The sequence below is a fragment of the Lissotriton helveticus genome, chromosome 1_2 (assembly GCF_964261635.1).
Source record: "Lissotriton helveticus chromosome 1_2, aLisHel1.1, whole genome shotgun sequence".
In the NCBI taxonomy this organism is placed as follows: domain Eukaryota; kingdom Metazoa; phylum Chordata; class Amphibia; order Caudata; family Salamandridae; genus Lissotriton; species Lissotriton helveticus.
Genome location: NC_136058.1, coordinates 111,273,595 through 111,297,819, shown reverse-complemented (window position 1 = coordinate 111,297,819; position 24,225 = coordinate 111,273,595). Strand labels below are relative to the sequence as shown.

The 24,225-nt window shown below is 41.2% G+C and overlaps 1 protein-coding gene across 1 annotated transcript in view; it reads right to left on the bottom strand.

Annotated features, from left to right (window-relative positions):
- LOC144798715 (FRAS1-related extracellular matrix protein 1-like) overlaps window positions 1-24,225 on the bottom strand; it is a 1,110,445-nt gene that overhangs the window by 655,751 nt on the left and 430,469 nt on the right. The window contains exon 19 of the mRNA XM_078669731.1: window positions 17,821-18,017. Coding sequence (XP_078525857.1) covers window positions 17,821-18,017 — 197 coding nt within the window. The remainder of the gene's footprint in view (window positions 1-17,820; window positions 18,018-24,225) is intronic.

Here is a 24,225-nt window from a genome sequence, read left to right as displayed (position 1 = left end):
AAAAGGAGTTTGAGGGAAGGAGTCAGAGGGAGAGTTTAGAAATGTTTGTTTTAGGGGATCTGTGTAGTAAAAAGAGGTGTCAGATGATGCAAGGAGGGGTAGAGCAGGAGAGTCTAGAAAAGGGTATTTTGGCGATCATAGTAGTGGTATGGGGTTTGGGATAAATGAGAGAGTGGATGTAGAGGATATATTGATCGATATATAGGATGAGAGATAGGGTAGTGCATTAGAAGGAGTAGTAGAAAGAAGTTTGAGAGGAGTCAGAAGGTTGGGCTAGAAGATATATTGAGCGAAGTATAGGCTGAGAAATAGGCTAGTGCATTGGAAATGCTAAATTAGAAGAAAGTGATAAATATATAGATCCATAAGTACATTAAAAGTATATAGTTACATAAAAGAAGTAAGTATATTTAGATTAAATATATTGATAGAGGCACAGGATGAGAAATAGGGTAGTGCATTGGATATGCTTTTTCAGGAGAAAAGTAACAGACACAGAGATCCAAGTACATGGAAGGTACATAGATGTACAATGGAAGTATGTACATGTAGACCAAAAATGATTTTTATTTATTTATGATTATTATTATTAATATTTTTTTTCCTTCTTCTCTTAACAACATAATTGTTTTACATGTTTTATAAAGTAACTAGCAGCCCGTCCCGACCTTGTCCGGAAGCATTCAGGCTTCCCCTACCCCTGCCTCCCCGGACATTGCCCAGCAGCCCGTGCCCCGTCCCCCGCCTGCCCTGACATTGCCTTTCCTCAGCCGATCTGTTTTCCCGCCTGGCCCGACCCCCGCCTGTCCTGAGTCAATGGAGGTCGGACAGTAGTACGTGCAAAATATTCCACCGACCCACGCCTGCCCCGACATTGCCTTTCCTCAGCCGATCTGTTCTGTTGTAACTCCCCGTCCCCCGCCTGGCCCGACACCCGCCTGTCCCGACATTGTCCCCGGAGTCTTACCTCAGCCGCCGCTCCTCAGTTCACCGCTCCTCGCCGCTCTGCTCCTCACCTCCTGTCCGCTGCCGCTCCTCCCCCGCACCATGTCCGCCTCTCCTCTGCTCGCACCGCCGCAGGCCTGTCCGCTGCTCCTCACGTCACCGCTCCTCCCCCGCGCCATGTCCGCCGCTCCTCGGACGCCGCTCCTCCCCGTGCTCCTGACGTGAGCACGCACGTCGCGGCCGGTGCTACTTTGGAGGGACTACTTTATTTTTAATATAAATTTTGTAAATAACGTTTATTTTTTATATTTATATAGCCTATAACCATCTACACACCCTGATGATTTCAACGGTGTATCGGGTGTGTAGATTGGCGCCGTGGTTCCTGAGTTTACCCGCCTCAAAGCCTGAAAGTCCTTACTTTATTATAGTAGTATAGATACACAAAGATAGGTACATATCTATAGTGAGAACACATGCTTATATACAGAGGGATATTCTGTACATTTCTATTTCCGTATGGTGCTTATGTGGGGAAGAGCCAGATCTTGAGTAGTTTTCTGAAGATAAGGTGGTTGTCTGTGGATCTTATGTTGGGGGGGTAAAGAGTTCCATAGTTTGGCTGCTTGAACAGTGAAGGATGTGCCACCCATTGTTTTTTTCCTGTATAGTGGGATTTTGAGGCGAGATGCTCCTTTAGAGGGTAGGTTCCTTTGTTGAATGTGTTTGGTGATTTTATTCCTGATGAAGAGTGGTCCTATTCCATGTATTGCTTTGTGGGTAATACAAAGCAGCTTGAACGTGGATCTTCTGGCAACCGGTAACCAATGCAGGGCTTTCAAGGCAGGGGAGATGTGGTCTCGTGGATTGATATGCAAGAGTAGTCTGGCAGCCGAGTTCTGAATCCGTTGTAGTCTTTTCATGGTTGTTAAAGGTGATCCGTGGTAGAGGCTATTGGCGTAATCGAGTTTGGATAGAACAAGGGAGATGGTAGCTTGGACCTTGTGTGGAAATCCCAAATGAGGGAAAATTCGTCGCAGCGTTTTTATAGTAGCAAAGCTTTATCTTGCTAGTTTATTTTCATCGACAGCTTGGAGTCCATGGTCATTCCGAGGTTTCTTACTTCCTTCGATACTTTAGGCAGTGATCCCAGTTCATCAGGCTTTGCGGCAAGCGGGTTGTAAGTTTTCCAATCGCCACACGTGAGTATTTCAGTTTTTGAAGCATTCAATTTGAGATGGCTCCAAGTCATCCACTGATCCACGGCTCTGAGACAGCTGAAAATTGGTGATTTTCCAATGTCTTTGGGGCATTCCAATTGAAGGAGTATTTGCGTGTCATCTACATAGTTGTAGCACGTGAGGTGAAATTTATTGATCAGTACTGGTAAAGACTTCATGTAGATGTTGAAAAGCATGGGCGAGATGCTAGAACCTTGAGGACCCCTGCTTTTGTGGAGTACGGTTTGGACGAGAAAGTTGGGGCGTGGATGACATTAGTTCTGTTTCGAAGGTAGGACGCGATCCAGTCTAGAGCAGTTCCCTCTATGCCGCTTCATAAAGTCTTTGTTTCAGAGTGTCATGGTCAACCGTGTCAAAGGCAGCTGAGAGGTCCAAGAGGAGTAGCGCAGCAACCCCGTTGCGGTCAGCTGTATTCTTTAGGTCATCCCAGGTGGCAAGGAGGGAAGATTCAGTGCCTCTTCCCGGACGGAATCCTGTTTGGAAATCTGAAAGTATGTCATTCTCTTCAATGAATTGTGACATCTGGGCGAACGCTGCTCTTTCTATCAGTTTGCCCAGGAAAGGTCCATTTGTAATGAGTCTGTAGTTGTCGGGGTTCAGCGGGTCCAAGTTTGTTTTCTTCAGTAAAGGGCATATGTATGACTTTTTGAGTTCTTCTGGAAATATTCCAGTAGTTAAGGAATCGTTGATGATTCTTATGGCAACAGAGGTTGTTAAAAGAATTGGCTTGAAAGTTTGTGGCGGCAGGGGTCAGAAGGGTTGCCGGCAGGCCTGCTTGCTTTGACCAGGTCCATAAATTTATCGTGTGAGATGTGTTGGAAGGAACGGAGAGGCTTGATTAGAGCATTCTTGGATAGTTGTTTTGTACAAGGGTTAGTGCTGGTGCTTTGTTTATGTTGTAAGTACGAGTCCAACGTGTCTGCTTTGTCCATGTAATGATTTGCCAGTTTGTCTGTGAAATCTTGAGTGACAGGATGAGTTCCTTCTAGGCAATTTGGTTTTCGAAATTCATTGAGTATTTTATAGAATTCTTTATTTGCACATTTAGCGTTTTGAATTCTGTCTGAATAGTACCTTTTCTTAGCTTTTTTGGTAGCCAACTTATATAATCTGTTAATTTTTTGTAGGTGAAGTTTGTCTTGTTTGGCGTTTGTTTTGAGCCAGGTACGTTGCAGCTTTCTAATTTGTTGTTTTATGTCTTTTATTTCTATGTTTCTCCAAGGCGCTTTTTTCCTTTTGTTCTGTTGTGTGGTTTTGAGTGGTATCAGGATGTCAAAAGCTTCCTGTAGCCACTCATATAGATTGTGAACAGAATTAATGGTTTCCAGATTTATACTGGATGTTAGTTGTGTTTCCAAGTGTTCCAAATTGAGTTTGTTCCACGGCCGATAGGTGGATGGATATAAGGTAGTTTTAGGTGAGTCACTTAGTGTTGTTTTATGTTGGAAAGCAAGCAACTGGTGGTCTGACCAAGTGACTGGAGTTATAGTTTGAATGGTAACTAGTTCAGTATTAGCAAAAATGACATCTAGGATATGTCCAGCGATGTGTGTCGGATTGGGGACAATCTGATGCAGGTTCAATGCATCTAGGCCAGTGATTATTGTTTTTGAATGGGTCATATTGGTTTTATCAAACCAAATATTAAGGTCACCCAGAATGCACAGGTTGGAGTGCATTGTTATCAGATTTGAAACTGTGTCTAGAAGTGCGTCTGGGAATGTTGCCTTGCTAGGTGGAGGTCTGTAAAGGAGCAGGAAGTTACAGGTGGAAGACAGTGTAGGATTGCATCTTGTTAGAAGAGCCTCACAATTCTTTATGGAGATGTTGTCAACTTTAGTGATATGTATTGTTTGCCTGAATACAACAGCTAGACCACCTCCTTTTTTGGTTATACGATTTTGGGTGATTATTTGATAGCCTAGAGGAATGACTTCATGCAGGACTGGAGCCATATCCTCTCCCAACCATGATTCGGTTATGAATAATATGTCTGGTTTTGCATCGGTGAGAAGGTCGTAGATGTGATGCTTGTTTTTAGAGAGGGATCGAGCATTTATTAGTAGACAGTGTAGATACTGGCCTTTGGTGATAGTGGGACTTTGTTTTGTAGAAGAGTGATCAGTATTGTGTGGGTGTTTAGCAGGTGTGTTTTTAGTGCTGGTATTAGCTGTATTAGGATAGCAATCGTGTAGCTGTTCTGTATCGTGTTCCTCATCCATCATGCTAAGAAGACATTTTGATGGGTCTGCATGTGTATGTGTTGGAGATGGTGTTTGAGAATGAGTTGGAGTACTCTGTTGCTTTTGTGGTGTAACATTGTTGTGCGGTAGACTTGGGGAAGCAAAGTTGTGAGGTGTGGCATGTTGCTTATATTTTGTGCGTGTGTTAAAGGCGGAAGGTGTATGAGTCAGGGGAGGTGGTGCAGCATGTGGGTCATGTCGTAATGTTTTAAATTGTCCAATGGATGAGAGGCGGTTAGAAGAGAGGTGCTGTGTTGCTGTATCTGTGTTAGGTGTGGTGGAAGAGTGAAAGCTTGGCATTGGAGTTTGTTCCTTTGTGTGCTTTGAAAGGTGGGTATATGTATGTATTTTGTGATGGTAAGTATTATGAGGTGTTGCGCTCTGAAGATCTTGTTGTGCTGGTGTGTGTGATATGTTTTGCTTTTGAGGTGTGGTGAAAAGGGGTGTTGATGTATATGTTTCATGCACCTGATTTGGTTGTGTAGTATTGTTTGTGAGAGGAGGGTGTGATGTAGAGGGGGTGGTGATGTGTTTATGTGTAAAGTGTATGTTGTGTTTAGGAGGGAATGAAGTAGAGGTGAAAGTGTTTTTCTTAGACTGGTTTGTTTCAAGAGTTACAAAGTGTGGTGGTGTGCAGTGTGTGTGTTGTGTGTTAGTGTTATTATGGTAGAAGGGAGAGCAGGGTGTTTGTTGGACAACTGATGGAAGGATCATTATATATTTGTTAGTGATAAAAGGTGGACTGTTAGGTATAATTACACCAGGGAGAGTGTGTCTGAGTGGGATGTAGTTATTTATGGTGTTGATTGGCGTTGTGTTAGTAATGAGTGTATTGGTTAGTGGTATAGGATAGAGTTGTGTACTGTTTGTGGGTGATGGTGGATATGTGTGGTAGTTGGGAAAGTAGGGTGTGTCGATGTGGTTTGGTTGGGTTTGTAGTGCAGGCTGGTACATCAATCTGTGCATAGTGTTGTGCGTGGTGTATATTTGGTGTGAGTGTGTTGCTCTGTTTGTGGTTGTGGATGGTGTGGCCTGTGTTTGACCTATGTGGCCACAGGATCAAATCCCGACGGGTCCACTCAGCGTTTCATCCTTTTGAGGTCAATAAAAGGAGTACCATTGAGTTGAGTAACAATAAACATCTGTTATTAAGCGTAATGATAATCTTCGGGGTGAAGATGCGCTTTACAAATACACATTATGTTATGTTATAATGTAAAATTATTAATCTTGTCTCATAGCATATCCCATAACTCTCTTTGATGCATCTGTAAGCGCATACGTATGTCTGTGCCATTGTGAAGTTATACCAGAATTCTCTATCTTGTTTGACTCTTTCTTCGAACGTACCAACAGCAAAAAAATACTATTTTCTTGTTAAAACTGGACAGGACAATTATAGTTTAACGGGGGTTGTTCTAGTGTGTTTCACTTTCAACCAAATTCTGGAAAATCTAATAACACGTATTAGTCAGCCGGGCAAGCTGCCATTACCAGTCTGTCAACTCATCCAGTCTATTTACACATACATTATATGGAGGCCTCTACTCTATAATTCGTTTCTATTATGTTGCACAGACACCAACTAAATTATAAAAACACAGAATTAAATAATAAAAGGACTTTGTACTGATTTGACATGCACATTATTCATGGAGACTAACTAGGGCCAAACTAGACATACAAACTACCTATGAATCATACACTTAGTATAGAACATGGAATGTATTAATGATGAAACAAAGATTGATGGCCTGTAATCAAATAATCAACAAATATTTTGCTTGCCCTGAAAAAGTAACTCGGATGAGGATGAAACGTGATGGATGATTAATGATGAATATTTACAGTATTTAAAGTTTTGGACTGGAGAAAGCAAGAATTTAGATATCAAATCGCATCAGAAAAAATATCAAACTTGACTTTTTGAAATAGTATAAATTGTCTCACAAATATCTATAGGTTGTGCCCCAGATTATACAAAATATGAACATATGTTCTGATGAAAACTGAATGACACAACTTGTGCAGCTAGGTTATCATTGCATTTCCAGCCCCTATTGAGTAAATACTGGGGAAAAGGCTGTTCCATACGATAATGCATTAAATGCCCAAGTACATCTCCTTGACAAACTTTTCTCCAATAAACTGCTGTGCCCTACACAATGAGGCCAAGTCACAGAAGCATGTTTGAATATGGGAGTAGTGCTGCAAGAGTACTCTTTTACGTACTTATACATGCCTTTGTGAATCAGACCAGACATTTCCAAACTCTTTAGTAAAAGTGCTAAGAGTGTGCAGTCATTTCTATTAGTAGTAATCATATGTGAATGTTCTTCTGAATATTCCCAACGTATTCCCATTTTATGTTTTGGGACTAAATCACAAAGCATTGCACACATTTATAAATGAGTTGTACAGTTGTACCACTTCACATACTCCACAATGTGTTTGTGAATTGACCTCTTTGTGCACAGTAGGCCCTTGAGCCTGCTCTGCAAGCTACTAAGTACACTTGGTTCCATATTGCATTTTTGCCACAACACGTTCTTAATGTATCTGGTTGTGTTGAATTGTAATTGTTACAACACTTTCATGAAACATCTACCTTTTCTTTAGTGTATTTAAATTTCTGTGTTTTACAAAACCAGAGAACTACAAAGTGAGGGCTATTTTCAGATTACTTTATGGTGCACTGATGTTTTCTGCAAAAAGAAATGTGTCGTGCAATTCAAAGGGGCCGCTAACGAACCAGTTGACTCAAACACAAACCAAAGTCTTATTGCTCAGCAAAGATCTCTTACAATTTGTGGTGAGAACATGTGTTTTCTCAATTGCTTAGCAAACAAATGCAGCAAAATTAGAATGAAATCTGTTTTGCCCCATCTTTCGCCCTGGTGCAAATGTGGTTTTCATCATTCCCTTTTACATAAGCAGCACAAATAGGCCTTGGAGGTTTGCATGCTGTTGAAAGCCTCATTATGTATTTTAGGCAATCTGATTTGATTCCATAATTTCTTTAACTATTCTCCACACAAACCACTCTTCTTCACAGCTAGCCAGACTAGATTTTGTGTTCCACCTGGAAATTAATTGTTTTTCATCTGTTGCCCTCCGACATGCTCCATTATTCAGGGTCTGAAGTAGAAAAGAACACTGTTGATTGCCGCCTCCTGGCATGGCCGCTCTGGAACAGCATGGGACTCAATAATGAGATTGACTCCGTGTGGCTTCTTTCAGTGGAGCGGCTTGGTGGCTCAAGCTCAAGCCGCCAGCTGAAAAGAACACTCCTGACTTTATGTGTTAAACTGAGACTACATTGTCTTTCAGAGAATGTTTTTGACGTCGAGTTGGAATGCCCTCCATAGAGGGCATTTATGAGGAGTGAAAGCCTCAACGGGAGCTGTTCTGGGATCCTTTAACATCTGGGGTATTATCTACAAGTACATATCCGACTCGGAAATTGGTGTCCCTGTAATATTCCTCCATGAAAATTGCACAGTATTGGTATTACATTGAATGAATAGGCCATTTCCCAAAACAGAAAGACTCAACAGGAGTTTGCCTGAGCCACGTAATCCATGTGTTATGTTATCTGCAAGTATCTACCTCCCCTATTCAAAATAATTCTTCTTGCAATGATTCACCCTTATTTGTTAAAGCCAGACATTCTGTGTAATTTCGTTTTCACGAAAGGCGCCATCGAGTGTAGAGAAAAAAAACGGTTCTATGAATTCTAGAAAGTTCGTTTGCTTGATGATGTCAGCTGAGGTTTCGAGACCTACTGTGACATCATCACCGACTGGCCCTTTAAATTAACAGTGCTATTTTTGAGTGGAGAACTATCAGAAGCAAAGAGAAAAAGGAGCAGCTTTCATTCTTTATTAAAAAAAGCGTGTTTAAAAAGGCTGTTCTAACTATATTTCCTGTCTGCACTGAGACATCAATGACTTGTTAATGCTAAAATTAATTAGAAATGTAAATTGGAGTCGACATATTTGATAACATCTACGCTGTTAATGTTATTTTATGGAAGATAATTGCTGGACTAAAACCATGTTAGTTCACTAAAGGCCTTATGCATTATACCTCTGAAATCAACGTTTTAAATCCTGCCCCGCTTATTACATTGCACTGTTATTTTGTAAACGCTGTCCTAGTAAATTATTGAACACAAATAGCGGGTTAAATAATGGAATATCGCAGAAAATGCTAGCCTGCTAGCACAAACTGTTTTGGAATGCAAGAAGCAAGAATCAAGCAAATGAAAAGCTGAGAGCTACTCTGTTGAAGTGCTACAGTTCCTTCACTGTTTTTCATTGGAAAGACATTGTTGGTGCACTTACGTTAACCATTGGTGGGAGAATAGTAAGGGGCATTTGGAGGTCTGGTTCCACAATATCATGGTTAGAATATTGTCTGACACATATCGTTTACAAAAACCTCCCCTATGGAATTGAAGATTGTGTCACCATCTCAGTAACAAGTTGAAGAATGCAATAAGAAGGTAAATCAAAGCGCATTGGAAACAGCGTGTTATGATCTGAAACTATGCTCACTGTCTTATGCATAAAAGCTCTAGTGTTCTTAAAATAATTTTATGTCCAAAGATAGCTCTTCATTTTTAGAGTGTCAACTAATTTGTTACAAAATGTCAGTTTAACAGGCCCTAAAGTACACAAACGTTTCCTTAGTTCTGACCAAATGATTTTGGAACATTAATTATTTCTGTTCACAAATAGTTTTCTATCACGTTTAATTAATATGTGTGCTGAGGAAGACTCTTCTGCATCTCCTTGTTGAACAAAAAGTGTCCCTGGAATATTTTAAGGTAGTTTGGTTTTGAGCTCCTCACTGCAGGCAATAATACACTTCCACTTTCTTGGAAGTTATTCTCAGGTCCATTCTGTGCCATGCTAAACCAGGGGCATCACAATGCTTTACTTTAATACTTAGGACAAGAATTTGTGAGGCACATTTTAAGGGTAAACATCAGAAGGCATGCTCTAGGATTTCCAGAATATTATTTCATTGTTTGCATTAGCTGTTTACATTATTTATCCTGTATATTGCCTCACTTTGCTTTGATCATGAGGTTTCTGTATCATTCTAGCACCGCCTAAAGTGCTCGAAACTTCCTTACATACGTGTCATGCCATCAATGTACGCTTCCAACCCCTCAGCTAATCAGCTGTCGATCCTGAAGCAGTGGTCTAGTGTAAAAGCCTAACAGTGAACCAACTGTTCAAAAGTGCTTAAGGTAGCACTATCTCGCATGCAAATAATTATGTTTCTTTTTACAGGTTTGCATTCTCAGAATGCATGCTATCTCAAAAGTCTACTCTCTGTGCCTAAAACCCTGCATTAAACTTTTGACCTTGAATTAAAACTTCCAATTGTCACCTCCCCCTTTTTTTCTCTGAATGACGCTTTCCTTACTTTCCATTCCCTGCATGCCTTCTCTCAGAGTACAGCCTACTTTAAGTCATGTGCATGTTTTCCATAGTCTGTTATTATATTTGGGTGAATTGCCCACACCTCATCTTGAATATCAAAACCTGTCCTTCTTCGAAAGTCATACCCTGCAACTTATTAATATCTAATCTACTCTCGGTCATCTTGAGGAGGTAAGAGTAAGACAAGGGGTCAACCCTTTTGTGTCATCCTGGGTTAAAGGGTGAGTGATCTCACTTCAGGCTAATACCACTGATTCTGGTAACTCGCTTGCTCAGTGAGTTGTCCCATGTCTTCGACGCACATGGCCTTGGCTACACTGCACAGGGACTATTCACTCCAGCACACAGGGAAAAACTTTGAGGGAACATTGATCACACATGCTTTTATGAATCAATACCACCGCAGTTCTTTCAATCAGTACTAAGGATACCATGAATATTCCACATATACACATTTAAAAAACAATATGATTGAAAACTACTATTCTGGAAAACAAGTATTAGCCATTTATAAAAAACGAAGTCCATGAATTGCCCATTTCAAATACTCCCAATGAGGACTCCTACTGATGAGAAAGATCAGCATTCTCCTACCCTCACACTTGCGAAGTAATGATGTTTAGTCATTGAATCAGCATGCGATTCACAGCTTCATTGCTTTTCCTTGGCACTTCTTGGTGAATTCATTATGATATCAAGGAACTCTGCTTATTAACTATTATTTATTATCATGTATGTTAGGAAAAAAAATCATAGAGGTTCTGATAAACCAAAACCTGAGAAACTGTATTCTGACTCACTGATGCTTTCTGCGGGTTTGCTCTAATAGCAATAATAAATGTCTCTTAACCCTTCTTAAGTGCCTTCACTATAATACACACATAGACATAATTTGGGCAGTGGAAAATAATCTGATAATGATTCTGTACATCAATTAATGTTGCTAAGTCTAAGTAGCTTATTCTACATCAATCGGTTTAAGAACCCTCTGGATAATAGTTAATAGAGCATTATAGCCTGTTTCTGAAGCTTATACTGTTGTTTTAAAGGTCCTGAATCTGAGTTATAGGTTGGAGCTGGGTGCAAAGGCCTATAAAGAGGGAGAGAGCCTTTAACAACTGGCCTAGCATGAGGCAGAGGACTAGAATACTTCCAGAACATTCCACCTACAGAAGTTAGAATGTTCTAAATTAAAAAGGGTGAAACAGAAAGAAAACTATTCAGATGTTGGAGCAGAAGACTACAGAAGACATTATTAGCCCTATGCCACTCTATTATCTTCAATGGAACTCACCGGCCATTAAAGCCTGCTCCAGCATTTTAACAAGGCAGCAGGCCTTTTATGGCTGGTATAGCCCTGTACGGAGGGCTATAAGGCTATTAGAACTTTCAGCCCCTCGATGGAAGGAAGTCCTAATTAGTTAAACAAAGGCCTCAGGGAGCCCGAGGGGGTAAAATCCCCTTGGGGTCCGTGAGGCCTTTGTTCACAGCAACAGCTGTGAAAGAAAAACATTGGAATGTTGATGCTCCGGGTTTCTGGCAGTCATACCAGCCATTAGAAGCCCGGAGCACTCCATTCTCTTCAGTGGAGCGCTCAACATTCCAATGTTCTACTATAACCTTATAACCCGCATTAGCAGGCTATACCGACCATTAAAAGCCCGCTCCAGCATTCAGCGAGGGCCTTTAACTAGGGAGCAGAACTTGAATGTCTGTATAACCCAGCTCCGGAGGGCTATAAGGCTTTTAGAACATTCCGCCAATAGAGGGCAGAATGTTCTAACAAATATAAAATAGGTCTCAATAAGCCGAGGGGATTGAAATCCCCTCGGGCTCCTTGAGGTCTTTGTTTACAACAACAGCTGTGAACAAAGGCAAACATTGGAATGCCCGCTACTACCCGCCATTAGAAGCCCAGAGCGCTCCATTGTTTTCAACGGAACTCCCAAAATTCCAATGTTCTAATATTTCTGAAATATGGCTGTTTGAAAAATATTGCTAACATGGAAATAGTAACAGTCAGAAAACATCCTGTGAGTTTTAAAATAATTGTCCTTTAGTCACAGCATGCTGACGGACTACTCAAAGGGGTAAATACTTCTACACCAAACTTTTCTGTGACTTACAAGCCATGCAATTAGTTGGTTTTGCTCCCTTTCATTTTGGACGATTAGGTTGTTTTTTGAACATTTGAAACCAGCAAACATTTCAATATTCACAATTAAGCATACTATATATATTGAGTGCTGAGTGCACAAAGTAGCAAGAACTCTTTTTCTGTGTTGCATTAAGATTGCTCAGTGCACAATGGTATTACTAAAGATATACCACAGGTCTTGCTTCAATTTCAAATGCCAAAGCGTCCTTTAGAGCTCTACTGTATTTATGAGGTGATGTTTCCTTGTTCTACAGAGTTGCTGCCCATGCAAATGAGAATAGACCTGCTCTTTTTGGCGAGGAAATTGGATGGTCCAAGGGACAATCTAAGGTACTCATCCCAAGGGGGCACTGCCTGAAATGACCCTCACTGTCCTCCAAAGATAGACTAAGGGTGTACTGATGCAGGAACATGCAGCACCATTTGGCCCTGTACTCTATCTACAGGATCTGGAGAACCCTGCACCCCTGTTTTTGGGTGCCTGAATGAGACGATGGCACATACACATCTGTTTAATACAGCTCATGTATCTGGTCTCTCCATGGAAGTGCATATGAGGATATATCAGTGTGTCAATACACAAGGCCCCTGGTTTTGCGCAATCAATTTAGTGGACCTGAATGTCTTCTGTAACCATTCACTGGGCATCTACTCCAATTCTTAGACTTGTGGCAGGACCTTCACAACTCATCCAGATTACTCCTTTCATCCAATTCAAAGACCATACTTTGAATAGTCTCTTCGTTGATAGATAACTGTGAAAAACATGACCTTCTCACTAGCCAGGACTCGCATTATTTTTGCTCAAGTGTTGTGGGGACATGTGGATGCTTATACATGACAAATGGAAAATATTGCATAGGAAAAGAACGGGACAACAATAATGTAACTTTGTGGAATGTGTTCAAGTTTATATTTTTACGGGTTCTCCCATGTTTCCCCTATGGTTTGGACGTGTAGGTGGTCACACCCCATTAGTATTTTTATGGCGAATTTGTCCTATCTTGAAACACAGCATGGGAGTGTGTCAGGGCTCATGCAAGACTTCAAAGTGTGTTTCAATGAGTCTTTTCCTGGCCACAGAGCACATCTCATATTTACAACGCCTTTCTTCTACCAGCTGCTCCGAGCCATGTGCACCTCTTCACCCCTCATATCAGATTTTGTAACATGCCTCAAAGCTTCTCCTCAGCAAGTAATTAACAATATGCATTTACTAATCCTGTCTTTACTCCATGCAGTTAAAATATGCTCTCAGTATTTCTCTGGCTTAAATAATGAGAGAGTTGGTTTGCGTTAATAGTTGGATGAATTTAGCTGCAGCGAGGGTACATAGCTTTTACATTCCAATGCACACCATTTGCATAGAACCATGCTAATTATTCTACTATTTTTTTTAATTTAAAAATCACAATTTCACACACCGATTGTTCTACCTGCTTGTCAGTGCATTGTGCTGTTCAAGCCAAATTACTCACATATTTTTCTGATCACATGATGATGAGACCTTCTAGGGAGTTTTAATTTAGCAGAGGAAACAAATATCAAAAATACATTTTTATAAATCCTCGCCATATGTATTCACTAATTTGGCTTCCTGTGATGAATTATGTAAAGAGACAATAGCTTCTATCCAATTTGAAAGATTTCCAAGATGGATGAAGAGGGGGGGGAAGAATTCAATGGGGCTTCCGTAGGCACTTTGCCACCATAAAATAACATATAATACAACATAAATCCAGTGCTCCACTCTCAAATGAGTTCATCACCACCTTAAAACTATTTACTTGCTTAATTAAATGTCATTGGTGGAACCAGTGACCTGCAACATCCTAGTCTCTATCCCTCAGCACACCCAATCATCTTGGTTCCTGTGGCCCAGTCCCAGTATTCTTACTATAAATAGTCACAAGGCTGCTGGCCTTAGAGCCGATAGATGGAGAGACACACCACTCTGACTGCTCACCATGATGAAGAGCTGTCATCTATGCACCATCTGGCTGATCATATTAAAGGTATGTTTGCTGTGGCAGATGGACTATAGGTGTGGGACAACGTTAGAGCCAGGCAGCAGGAATAGCAGCAGGGCCCTACATGAGGGGTCAGGAGAAAGCAACACATCCTGGATCCTATGAGACGCTAGGGAGAAGACCAACATTGCAGTTCAATGTTTAGGGGATGTGCTACTGGTGACATCAAAGATAAGCGCTGGTAAGCAAAGCTGTTGACATAATGGGAAATGGAATATATGCCAATCAGACTGCACATCCATATGCAGGACTCATGAAATACATTTGGGGCTAGGTAGCATGTAAAGATAGGTGAGCAGTTTGTCAAATATATTTCTATAGCTGCTCTGCAACAAAGTCTGCAACAAGGCCTGTAGTAGGCACACTGTGAGTGACAACAAGGTAATTTACAATAATGGTGCTTTTTACACTTGATAAACTGTTTGATGTTGGCTTGGAGACTTCACATTATTTCTGGTTGGGCCAGTTAGTGGAATTTAGGTTTTTATAAGATCTGTTTTGTCAAAGATTATAGGATGGTTAAGGTGGGAGGATTACTTGAAAAAAACAACAGGTGTAGACCTGCACCATTTATGTAACTTTGTTAGAAGGGGTTCTAGCTAGTTGGTAGAGTAGGTAGTTTTGAGACTCAAAGAGCAAATGATGGCTACTGAACACATACCATTACAGCAAGCTAAGATAGGTGCAGATCACTATTCCCCAGTTGACATGATCTGTGGGCTTCTCTGGCTGCCACAGCACAGTGTCTTACTGAAAGACAACGGTCAACAGTGTACACCTTCCCTAGAGTGAGAATAAAAAGCGGCAGGCAAGAACTGCATGTCAGCTGAAGGTAAGTAGACTTTCAATAGGCGAGTAGTCTTTACAGTTCACCAGAAACTGAAAGAACGCTCCAAAATAAACTCAGTACTTAGTCTGATCCACCTCTGTATGTGGTTGATTATTGTTGTTGATGAATATCAGGAACACTTTTTTTGTTCAGGTTGATTTTCAGATAGGCACTATGGTAAAGGAGGCTGAGGAAGGGCTGTGTTGCTGAAGGTGGAGTTGTTTGTTGCACTGTAGTCGTAGCACTTTCATTTGATGACAGTGATGCATTGCTGTTGACAGAGGGTGTGATGACAATATCCAGTAAAATAGCATTTTGGGAACCCAAAGTTAGCAGTGAGGGTATGTGTCAGGATTTCGCCAACCTGCCATTAGGCAGTGCCCATGAAGGCCATATTAGCTTCCACCTTTAGACCAGTTAATGTCAGAACACTGCTCCATATCACACCCCTGTCCTTGTTTTCATAACCGCATCCTAGTGCATCATGGTTCATGTACCTCTTTCTTTTTTAAATCTTGCCTAAATCATGTTCTGAAGGTGGAACTCTGTTCAGTGTCATAGTTTCTCACTCCTATGGATATATTGACTAATACATATATGCTTTCTGAACTTATTTTTCTCTCAGCCTTGAGATGCACCCCATCTTTGGTTTTCCTATTTCCCTTCTTGCCCCTTCTGGCTTTCCTAGTCTTTCCCTCTCCAATCCCCAGTGCAGTCTTCCCTCGTCCGGTGTGTCCCTGATTTCCAGCACCTGGTTAATTACTCCTCTTTCTCCACTGAGCTTCCCGCTATTTCTGCCCCATGAGTCCGGTGCTCAGGGTTCTCTCAAGTGTCTGCACTATTGAGACTCCTAGTAAACTGGCGCCGCCTTGTTGCTTTGTGTTTAGGCTTGCTGCTAGTTTCTGCGTGCTTTGCCTTTCCCGATTACTTGTTTTTTCCACTACCCCTTTTGATACTTTAAATTATTTGTTTCTGTCCCTTCTTTTTACTGCTCCCATTACCCAGGCTGTATACCTGCATCACTAGTCCAGTCCTCATATTTCTAGGTCTGTCTTTGTTTGCTGAAAGATACCTGGTCTTGCATTTCCATGTTCCTAGTACAGTCTACATACTTCCAATCTTCTCTTTGGTTGTGTGCCGATTCCAAGTCTTGTATTGCAGTATTGCTAATTCTTTGTGCATACTTCCAGTCCTAGCCTTGATTGTGTGCAAATTTCATGTCTGGAATTTCAGTGTTACTTGATCTGCATACTTCCAGTCTTGTTCTTGTTTCTTAGAATCTGGTCCCATTTTTCATTCAGCCCTGTTTCTAAATTCAGTTCCACTTACTCCTTTCCCTTTGACTTTTCTTGTATTTATGTTAACATTTTATTGTTACAAAGAGTGCTTGTAGGTTTTGAGGTTGGGTGCCCTCCAGTACTGTGAGATTAACTGCTCCTTGACGTATTGCTAAATCTGTTTTACTTCTGCTTTGCACTTTCGTAATGCCAACTTATTGTTTTTTGTACAGTGTATACCTCCTTTTCTACTTGTCTCTGCAGACATTTGCCACTTCATGTCCAGTGTCCCAATTCTCTCCAGTACTCAGCTTCTTTCCTGTCCTTCGCCTTCCAAGTATTCAGATCATCCTTTTGTATGATTAACCTGCCTTCTGAATCACCTTGTCTATCCAGACAACAATCTCCCCTTGCTTAGTTGTCTAGCCCCAGTCTCAGCGGCGGTCATGTTAGTATACAAAGTATTTTTTTAACCAGCGAATATTTGTTAAGTTTCACATTTTCAGTTTTTATTGCGATGTTTCATGGAGTACCTTTGCCTGACTAAACTAATTCTCAACTCAAGTAAAAATGAGCTAATTTTCAATTGAATGGAACCCAGTCAACTTGGCAAAGGCATGTATGAAGACTTGTTTGCCAAAAGTTACTTTTGCAAAGCTGATCTATCGCAAGTGTAAATGTTTGCAGAACATTTCCCTGTCCACAACCTTTCTCTGCACAAAGGCATTATGGAATCATTCTTTTAGTGTGAAGAGTGATACGAGAGACAAATTGTCACAAAACTAAAAATTTATATGGAAGAAGTAATTCAAAAAGCTTTGCAACCCTTGGGAATTTGTACATTTTTTCACAGACCTTCATGAACATTGCAAACAAAACCATCAACTTTGCACAAGCTTTTTAGGTGCAGGGTGTTGACTGACACTCTACTCTTCTACTTCAGAATGATCTAGTTCCCAGAAGGAGGTGAGAGAGGGACATAGACTGGTTTTGTTCCCATAAAGTGTCATCACTGTGCTCGGCCCGTATGCTAGGCCAGTGCTCAGAATCTTGAGTGGACTTCTAGATCTAAAGGAGCTTAGCAATTTGGAGGGCAGATGTCTGACAGTAGTAAATGGGATTCTGGTCTAAATTGTGAACATACTCATTCCTTGCTGCAACAAGATACTCATAAGCATGTATATCTGATGATTGCAAAACCAATAGTTAGGACTTTTCCAACTGATCTTCAGATATGCGTTGAAGCCTTCATCCATTATTTTTATAGCTTCGCCTGTAGTTTGTCTAATAAAAAACAAAACCAAATCCCTGCCTATGCAAGCATCAGATAATGCAAATAACACTGCCCATCGACAATTCTGCCCCGCACAGCAAGCCTCTATTCTGCCTCAGCCTAATAACTCCCTTACCATTTATGTAGCAATTATATCCATTTCTGTATTAGGATCAGCTCCCTGATGCATATATTGGGCTCGTTTTTTCCTTTTTTTAAGGCAATCATCAAATAAACTTATCAAAGACTAATCTGAGTTTGCATTTGTAAGCAGAGTGTGCTAGTTGCTGTAATGAAGTTAATTCATTCCGCATCAGGGCTGCACAAAGCAGGTAAAAGGCTAGATACAAAAGATGTATGTGCGTTACCGTCAGATTCTTCATATGTACTTCCGGGGTTTCATCGTTAGCGGGACTGATGAGGACATAGAAAGGCACGGCCATGGACTTGTGAACTCCATCACTGACAGACACCATGAAGTGATCTGCAGTGGGCTCCAGGTGCTGGTGCTTTGACTGCACGTAGTTGATGTAACCAGCCTTCAGATCCCAAAGACGGAACGAACCTTTTGAAAACAAGACATGATACTGTGATTAGGTTTATGTAAAAGGCTTTGTTCTGATTCGTGCAAGCACCATCATTTGATAATCCGCAGAAAAAGCGATTAATTAAGTGAATGATTACTTAAACGTGCGTGCTCCTGGAACCTAAGGATAATTAGCACTTTCTATAGAAGCACAGGAAAAAGATTTGGAATATTCTAATTTACATACCGAATGTACCTAATGGAAGCTCGATTTAGCAAAAGAAACTGAGAACAAAATCTAAAATCATATAATCAACACATCTGGCTTCACTCTATTTCTCCCTCACCCTTATAGTAGGAATAGGTATTCGTTGATTCGTTTTGTAATTGTGACACTACAGGATCACTAGGTACCAACTACTGTACTGATGCACAGGAGGCTCTAGGGCATAGACCACGAAGTTACACATCTCTTCACATTTTCGATTTCAATTTATTTTTGATACCACGCACATGAATTGAATATTATACATTAGCGTCTATTCTGTTTATATATACCACTTAATTATGCAGTTTTGTCCCTTCTTACTATTATCCAGTTCTATGAAAATGTTCATTCACTCAGCTCACATACCTTTAAATATATCGCTGATTTATTTCATACTAACTATGCCTCGTATTTTACAATCATTCATTAATTATGGGCATGCAATTTGATTTCTTTGAAGAACATTGGTTTCCTGACTTTTTCTAAAGCTTCAGATATAACATTATAAATAGGTGGACATATCTTACCCTAGAACTATCAACATTCTGACCACTAATGCTTCAGAATTCTTTGAAGGTTTGATCACCGTTTCCATTAATACGCTTCTCCCACTGCTCTTAAATCGTTTACATTGTTTCTTACTTAAAGGTTCATAATATACTCCCAATATGCCTGAAAAAGTACTGTGTGCCGGCCCAAGACACCCATTGGATTTTGAGATTGATGTGGAGGTTGTATTGTATTAATCTGTTTTCATACTGCTACCCTCATTTGCACCCAAATAGGATGCATTATATTTCATTTAACATAAATATTAATGCATCAGCATCATTGTTGGACCTGTGCGCCTTATGGTGGTTTTCCCACAAACTTCTTGTCTGCTCCTCTCCTGTTTTGCTGATTTTGTTTTGTTAGCCTTAGCACTCTGTGTACTTTACCAGTGCTAAAGTGCTTGTGCTCACTCCCTAACACATGGTAAAATTGGCTTGCACCTGATTGTAATATTTAATTTACTTATATGTCCCTAGTAAAGTGGTATACCATTTACCCAGGGCCAGTAAATTAAATGCTACTAATGGGTCTGCAGCACTTATTATGCCACCCACTTAAGCAGCCTCTTACAAAATTCGGAGGCGTGCCATTGCAGGATGTGTGCAGTTTTAAGCTGTCAATTCGACTTGGCAAAATAAACCTTTTGCCAATTAAAACTCAATTTTTATAACATAAAGTCAACACTGTGGTAGGCCCTAAGAAGCTCATAGGGCAATGTGCATTATAATTGAAAAGTTAGGTTGGACATATAATACCAGCATTTGTAAAGTGAGAAGCTACCGCAGGCGAGGTGTCCCAGCGCTGGGGGTCATAAGGAAGATTAAGCGAGCTATTGACCAGAGTCACATGGTGCTGGACTAACCTGCCGCCGGCGCCGGGGATCGAACTGAGAGCCCCGTGTTCTGGAGTCAGCGGCCCTGGCCACTGCACCACACCACATGTATTTTAAAGTTTTACACGTCCTGGTGGTGAATAATTCACAACTTTATTGTCACTACAATGACTACTAATTCTCCAATAGGATAACATTGGGTTAGCGTATTACATTTAATAAGTGATAACGTTAGTTTGGGAGCAGGTAGAAATGTCATTTTTGTTGTATAAAGAATTGTAGTTTAAATTCTTCTTTAAAGGTAAAGTCACATTTTAAGTCACAGTTCTAAAAATGTCACTTTTAAAAAGTAAAAAGAACAATTGATGGACAGAATGCAGAACAATGTCATACATTCACCCCAGTACATAGATCTGTGCCTAAATCCATTGTTTTTTTGCTCACCATGCCATACCAGGTTGTACCCAGCCATATGCAAATCAGTCTTGACCCTGCGCCCAATGGGAACAGTCCAGCCCGGACTGCCAGGCCAGGTTCTCCCTGGACTGGAAACAGGCATCCTAGGACTGGTTTTGGGCTTTCAGCCCTCATCAGCCAGGAAAGCTTGACTCCAATGGCATGGAGAGCACAGACCCACGTCTGAGCATACCCGTCCCACTCATGTGACAAATGCAAAAAGAACAATTGATGGACGGAATGCAGAACAATGTAATGAATTCACCCCAGTACAGAGATCTGTGCTTAAATCCATCTTTTTTTGCTCACCATGCCATACCAGTTTGGACCCAGCCATATGCAAATCAGTCTTGACCCTGCACCCAATGGGAACAGTCAAGCACGAACTGCCAGGCCAGGTCCTCCCTGGACTGGAAACAAGCATCCTAGGACCGATTTCGGGCTTTCAGCCCTCAACAGCCAGGATAGCTTGACTCCTGTGGGATGGAGAGTAAGTAGACATTTTTGTGCCCTAACAATTTGGTGCCTGCATCCTGCTTCGCAGGACTAGGTGTAGTTGGCCTTTGTGTATTCCTCCTAGACAGCCACGCAGTAGGGGGACTGGGTGTTGGCAGGATAGTGGACGGAGCTGTACACAGCCCCACTTGCACTTCAAAGCAGCAGCCTCAGGCCTCACACACAAAACTCCACCCTAGCTTTTGTGCACCCCAGGCATCCTGGGTCCAGGGCAGGAAGGCAGGCAACTCCAGACATGTCTGGGGGGGTAACCTTCAGATGTTCTTTCTAGCTGGCAACAGGTATAAAATTCGTACACATGAGACTCACTCTTCAGTTCGCGTCTGGACCAGCAGACAACTTTGAGGACTGTCCTCTGCCTGTGGCCTGCTGCTGTACTTCAGAGTTTTGCCCTGCTGCACCAAGAGGACTGCCCTGCTGCCTTAGATCTTTTTTTGTGTTTCAATCCAATAATTCCAGAGTGACTCCAGGAGCTAGATCACTGGCCTCCTGGTCAGAGCCTCGTGGACATAAAAGGCACGAACCATCTTGAACCTGCACCTGTCCCAGCTTGAGTGAGTCCTGAACTTCCACTTCCAATCCTGGATCTTTGGATGTGGTGCTACAGGTGCCCAGATTTCCCAAATCCAAAACTTGTGACTACAATTTCAGCCAAAAAGTGCTGCGAGTATCAAGAGGAAACCGGGACCTATGTTCTTGCCGATCTGCCCAAGGTGCATCGATCGTTTCTGCTTTTTCTCTGCAGCAGCAAATCCTATTCAGCAGCTCCTCATAGAAAGGATATCTGGCTATTTGACCGGTACGGATTTACCTTAAATGAAGGTGAAATAGGACTTATTTTTTGCTGCATACATTCTTTACACATTTCCTCTCATTTAAGCCTAATTGTTTTTGTGGCAAGCTACCAGTGGGTTAAGCACAGATTAATTTAGTGACCTTTGTGGTTCACCCTGACAGCGGTTGTGGTTGCTGCTTGAGAAGGATTCAATTTGCCCTCAACCAATTTGTGCATTGTTGCACTGCATATCTCACTGTGCACTGCTAACTGACTTTCCAAATGTCTTCATGAACTCCACCCCACCTTCATGAATACACAGTCTGTATTTTCCTACAAAGACAAGGTTTTTACCTCGTTGTCAATATGTGGTATTGTAGGGGTCACCTTGCACATAAAAGTGGGATGTCCAGCCTTTAAGATGGGAGCAAGGTTATACACACTTTATTAACTTGCATGAACCAGTAGGCATGCAAGTGAATACAGTGTGTGTGATCGTGGGTCTCCAGAGGAAGCCTCAGGGAATGCATTCTGGGCCAAAAAATATTTTATAAAGTATAAGGCATGTGATTTAAGTTCAGTTGTCAATAAAGTAATGTGTTTTACTTGCAGTCACCGTTAAAGGAGCACTGTCATTGAGAACAGAGGTGCTTTGTGAGAACTCAGCCATGTATCAGTAATGGGCTAGTGTATCACAGAAACCAGGATAAGGGTAAATTGTTACTTCCGTAAGAGGACTTTGAATTGTCAACTGAACAACTTGCAATTTGATGTCCTCCTCCGCCTGCTCAGTGTCCTTCTAGCTCTTTCCTTCATACGTTGGTAACATAGCTCCGCTGATTAATGCACTTTGCTATAGATAGGAGTAGAGTATGCAGATTTGAAAAATTATCAAGTGTCTTAGTATTTTAATGTCCCTGCTGCATAGTATGGTGTGTAACCTGCAGGTTACATATTTGTATCCTTGTGTAGTAGAGTCAACAGGTAACTGCAAGGCAATAACTGAAGTTACTAGTGTGCATGGCATTATAAATCCTTATGAAAGCCCTTATTTGTCACGGAAACAGGATTTTACAGCATGTTAGCTTGAAAGAGAAAGGAATTTTAATTGTTGTAAAATTGTGAGGTTGAAAGTTGGACTCTTCTAAGTACGGTTTATATTAGGTAGTGATTACATATATAGAGGTCAGTCAGAAGTTTCTTTATATTACAAGCTCCAAATTTCACTCTCAGATAATTATGTACCCCAAGGATAGGACAGTCTCCCATACTTTAGAGAGAGGATGAAAGTGCCCTCCTGCAAAAACACATTGATGCTGCAACGATTGTGACAGGTTTTTAGTGGTGACACATGCATGTTACATACAAATCAGCCCTAATTGTAAGGCAAACATGAATGGACTGAAGAGTGCATGTACAATGCTTAGGGGCAAGACAGCAAATCTTTAAATGGTGATAGGAGTTAAAGTAGATCGCCATATTATTTTAGAAACAAAAATAACACAAATGCAGTGGAGAGGAAAACTCACATTCTGCTATCCAGAGAGGTTCACGGAGGGAGCTACATAACGAGGCCATCCGACCTAGTGAAGAGAATACTTGGAAGTAAGCATGTTTTGATACTTTTACTTATCTTTCAGATGTGTCTCTGACAGACATTGTTCATTCTGTGATGCGGACACAAGGGACTGTAACTACAACTCCCTACTCCTCTCTCCATAGAGAATCATTGGGGAGAAAGATATTAAGAGCAAAGAATATGGGAGGGATAGACACGAAGACTGGTTGCTTACAAAATCAACCTGGTACCTTTCAAAAGTATCTGGGGATTGCACATGGTTTGGCATTAGATAGTTAGGGGAAGACCAATTGCACCGCCAATACAATAACCATGAGGCTGATAATAAAATAGATCTTGGTGTTCAGGTAGAGTTTAGGAATCAATTCATTACAGAGAGAAGAGCCATGTGATATCTAATGCTTTCGGTTTTTGTAACATTCATTTTACTTTATATTGTGACTACTGATTGTGCATGATATGCAACCTAATATCATGAAACACCAGTAGCTGCATTTGTCTAATGCTTTCAGGGGCCAAGTAGAGGATTTACAGATCTTGAAAGAATCCCTAGAGATATGATCTTCTCCGGCAGGGTTGTCTGACTCATAACTTTCTGGATCTAGATGACCCTAGCTCATCACAGAGAAGAGTGGGAGCCACGTGCCCATTTTCCTTTTCCCTAGAAGAGGTGCAATAAGCAAGGTCCATAAGGGGCTAAGGAAATATTTCCATCTGTGCCTTTTGATTTCTGAGTATACAACATGGTGCCCTTCCACGTGGCTCAAACCTTAGGGATCCCCGAGGTCCTGAAACCCTAGTAAGTGATGCACACAAAATAAAACCAGAGATGTCCTGTGGCGTTTTGTGATCCTTCTCAGAGATAGGGTGGGTGTCCCCTACTCCCTCTGAGGTTTGTTGAATGCTTCAAGGACATAAGTCTTATGTTTCAGTAATTGTGAGCGATGACTGAAGGACCGGAGGAGGGGAAGTTAGAAAATGTAGGCCCAGACCTAACTGGTAATTTGACTGGTAGGAATTTTCCTTAAATGAAGGTGAAATAGTTCGTGTGGCCGGAGAAAAGCCTGTGTATACTACAGAGGTATTTTAATCTTACATTGAACATGCAGATGTAGAGGAGCTATTCATAAAGTATGTCAGGACTGAACCTCCATCTGAATATCATCCATTCTGAAGTGCCTTCGAGACACAATAAACACCAGACTGTTTCAGGGTAAACTTCCACCTGTAGTGCAATGGGTACCCATAAGTTCATTTACAATGCCATGT